Source organism: Castanea sativa, chromosome 1 (assembly GCF_040712315.1).
Source record: "Castanea sativa cultivar Marrone di Chiusa Pesio chromosome 1, ASM4071231v1".
Taxonomy (NCBI): Eukaryota; Viridiplantae; Streptophyta; class Magnoliopsida; order Fagales; family Fagaceae; genus Castanea; species Castanea sativa.
The window spans coordinates 57280693-57282969 of NC_134013.1; the positions used below are offsets into that span (position 1 = coordinate 57280693).

Consider the following 2277-nt stretch of genomic DNA (forward strand, 5'->3'; position numbering starts at 1 on the left):
TTATTTTCCAGATCGTGTCTTCTTCTTCCTTTAGATCTATTTCCTCTGTTCTTTAGATGCTTCTCGAGTCTAAGAAACTCGAGTTCCACGTGGATAAATTCCTCTATCTTAGCACTAGAACTCGAGTCTTTGAGGGTCGATTTTGTCACTGAAATCGAGTTTCAAAGACTCGAGATGCTAGTTTGCTATATGATTTCAAAGCCTTGCTAATTAACCATATTCCATCCCCTCACTCTGCTGATCTACAAATTCCCTCTCTTTTCTTTTTCTCTTTCTGGTGATCAATGTAAAGAAATTTTTTGTTGTTTGTGTGCTGGGTTTGTGGTGTGTTATAGGATTTCTTTTTTTGTTTTTTTAATTTGAATTAGGTTTTTGCATTTTTTAATATAAAAAACTAAAGAAGAAAAAAAAAAACTTTAACGGTAAAGCATTAACAGAAGTTAGGGAAAGGCCTGAATTGAAACACTTTTGAAACTTAAAAGGACTAAATTGACCGAAACTAAAATTAGAGGACTAAAATGACAAAAGATAATACTTTAGAGGATCAGTTTTGCATTTTAGCCGATGACTAAATGCCCTCTCTCATTTTAACACTCTAAACCAAATACCCAATAGCCCAAGTCCCAACGGCTATAGCACATCACCGCCCGCTTCATCAATTTCAAATTTGCTAATCCAAAACCGAGTCCAACTCGAATTCCTTGAATTTTAAGGCAATCATAATTATAATACATATAATAATCCTTGTTGTTGAGTTTCTGAAATTATAAAAAGTTGCTAAAAATGTAGTACTTCTATTTGGAAAATTTGGGTTGTGTTCTTGACAGAGAGAAAGAAGGTAGCACTGATAATCATCACAATGAAAGAGGCACAGGTTTTCAAGTTTCTGCTTCCCAAGCCAGAAACAGATGTGGGTATGGCTTTTTTTGATCATCAAGACTTCAAGGCATCTATCATGAAAGATGGTGGCTTTGAAAAGGATTCTGGGGTTCCAAACAGAAAGAGACTGATAATCAAGTTTCGCATTCCTAATCCTAAGATAAAAACAGAAAAAACTAATAAAGATTCCAAGCCCATCATCAACAAAAACTCTGGTTATCGTGAGAGGGTTAGGAAACTTCTGACAGAGGCCTTTTCTAGAGTTTCTTCTGAAACTGATGAGAGCATATCACTAGAAATAGACCCGGTTCAAGTCGTTGCTTCAGTGGAGTCTGTTATGTTTGAAAGGATTGGGTGGTCTAATCCCATCAAGAAGGCTAGTTATCAATCCATCTTGTTCAATCTCAAAGACCCAAAGAACCCAGACTTGAGGAGGAAGGTGCTTCTTGGAGAGATCAAGCCTGAGAATCTTGTAACAATGAGTGTCGAAGAGATGGCTAGTAACAAAAGGCAGAGTGAGAACGTACAGATACAGTTGAAAGGTTGAAAAGATGTATGCATGATGCTGATGAGGAAGAAAAGGCCACCACTGATATGTTCCAGTGTAGCCGGTGTCGTGAGCGCAAGTGTACTTATTACCAAATGCAGACCCGGAGTGCTAGTGAACCCATGACAAGTGACAACTTATGTCACTTGTGTCAAATGCAACAAACGTTGGAAGGTCTAACTTAGCCTCTAGAAATTAATTAAGGGTTCGTTTGGATACAGCTGAAAACTGAAAACATTTTGGCAAATTTTTAAATGTGTGAATAGTATTGCGGGTCCCATTTTTAATAAAAAATTGGTTGAAACAATGATGAACAGTGTGCCACTATGCGTGAACAGTGCGGTTACTGTTCACGCACAGTGATGAACAGTACCTCTTGTCCCCTGTTGAAATCCATGCGCAGGAAAAAAAAAAAGTCTGAAATGTGAAACTTGAAAACGTGGACGCTGGCCTCTCTATCCAAACCCACCCTAAATCTGAGGAACTCTATTGTTGGGAAAAAAATTATTACTCAGGAATAGGAATTAGCTCCAATATTTGTTCACAATGATTGGTGATAGCCTTATGTACCTACATTTTTAGTTTTATATGTTAATATTTTCTTTCTCATATATAAAGTTTTCTTTTTTATTTTCTCTTATGGTATGGTGTTCTAAATTTCTAATTAAATTGTTTGATTTTTTGATTTTTGTTGGGAAATTTAGACCCCGGTTGATAGAATTAATAAGTTTTAAACCCAAGTTTTTAATTAGATTTATTATGAATAAACTTGTTAAAACAAACAAACATCAATATCATGTCAAAACTAAGTGCAGCGGAAAAAATAAATAAGACAAGATATGATGACTCAG

The 2277-nt window shown here is 35.8% G+C and overlaps 1 protein-coding gene across 1 annotated transcript; it reads left to right on the forward strand.

Moving 5' to 3' along the window:
• Positions 1-859: 859 nt before the first annotated feature.
• LOC142630561 (transcription elongation factor TFIIS-like) lies at positions 860-1426 on the forward strand. The gene has a single exon (XM_075804570.1). It carries the CDS (start codon positions 860-862, stop codon positions 1424-1426), a length of 567 nt encoding a protein of 188 aa, XP_075660685.1.
• The last annotated feature ends 851 nt before the right edge of the window (positions 1427-2277 follow it).

What these genes read in the sequence shown, in the direction of transcription:
- LOC142630561 (XM_075804570.1), top strand. Translation starts at nt 860, where the DNA reads ATGAAAGAGGCACAGGTTTTCAAGTTTCTGCTTCCCAAGCCAGAAACA.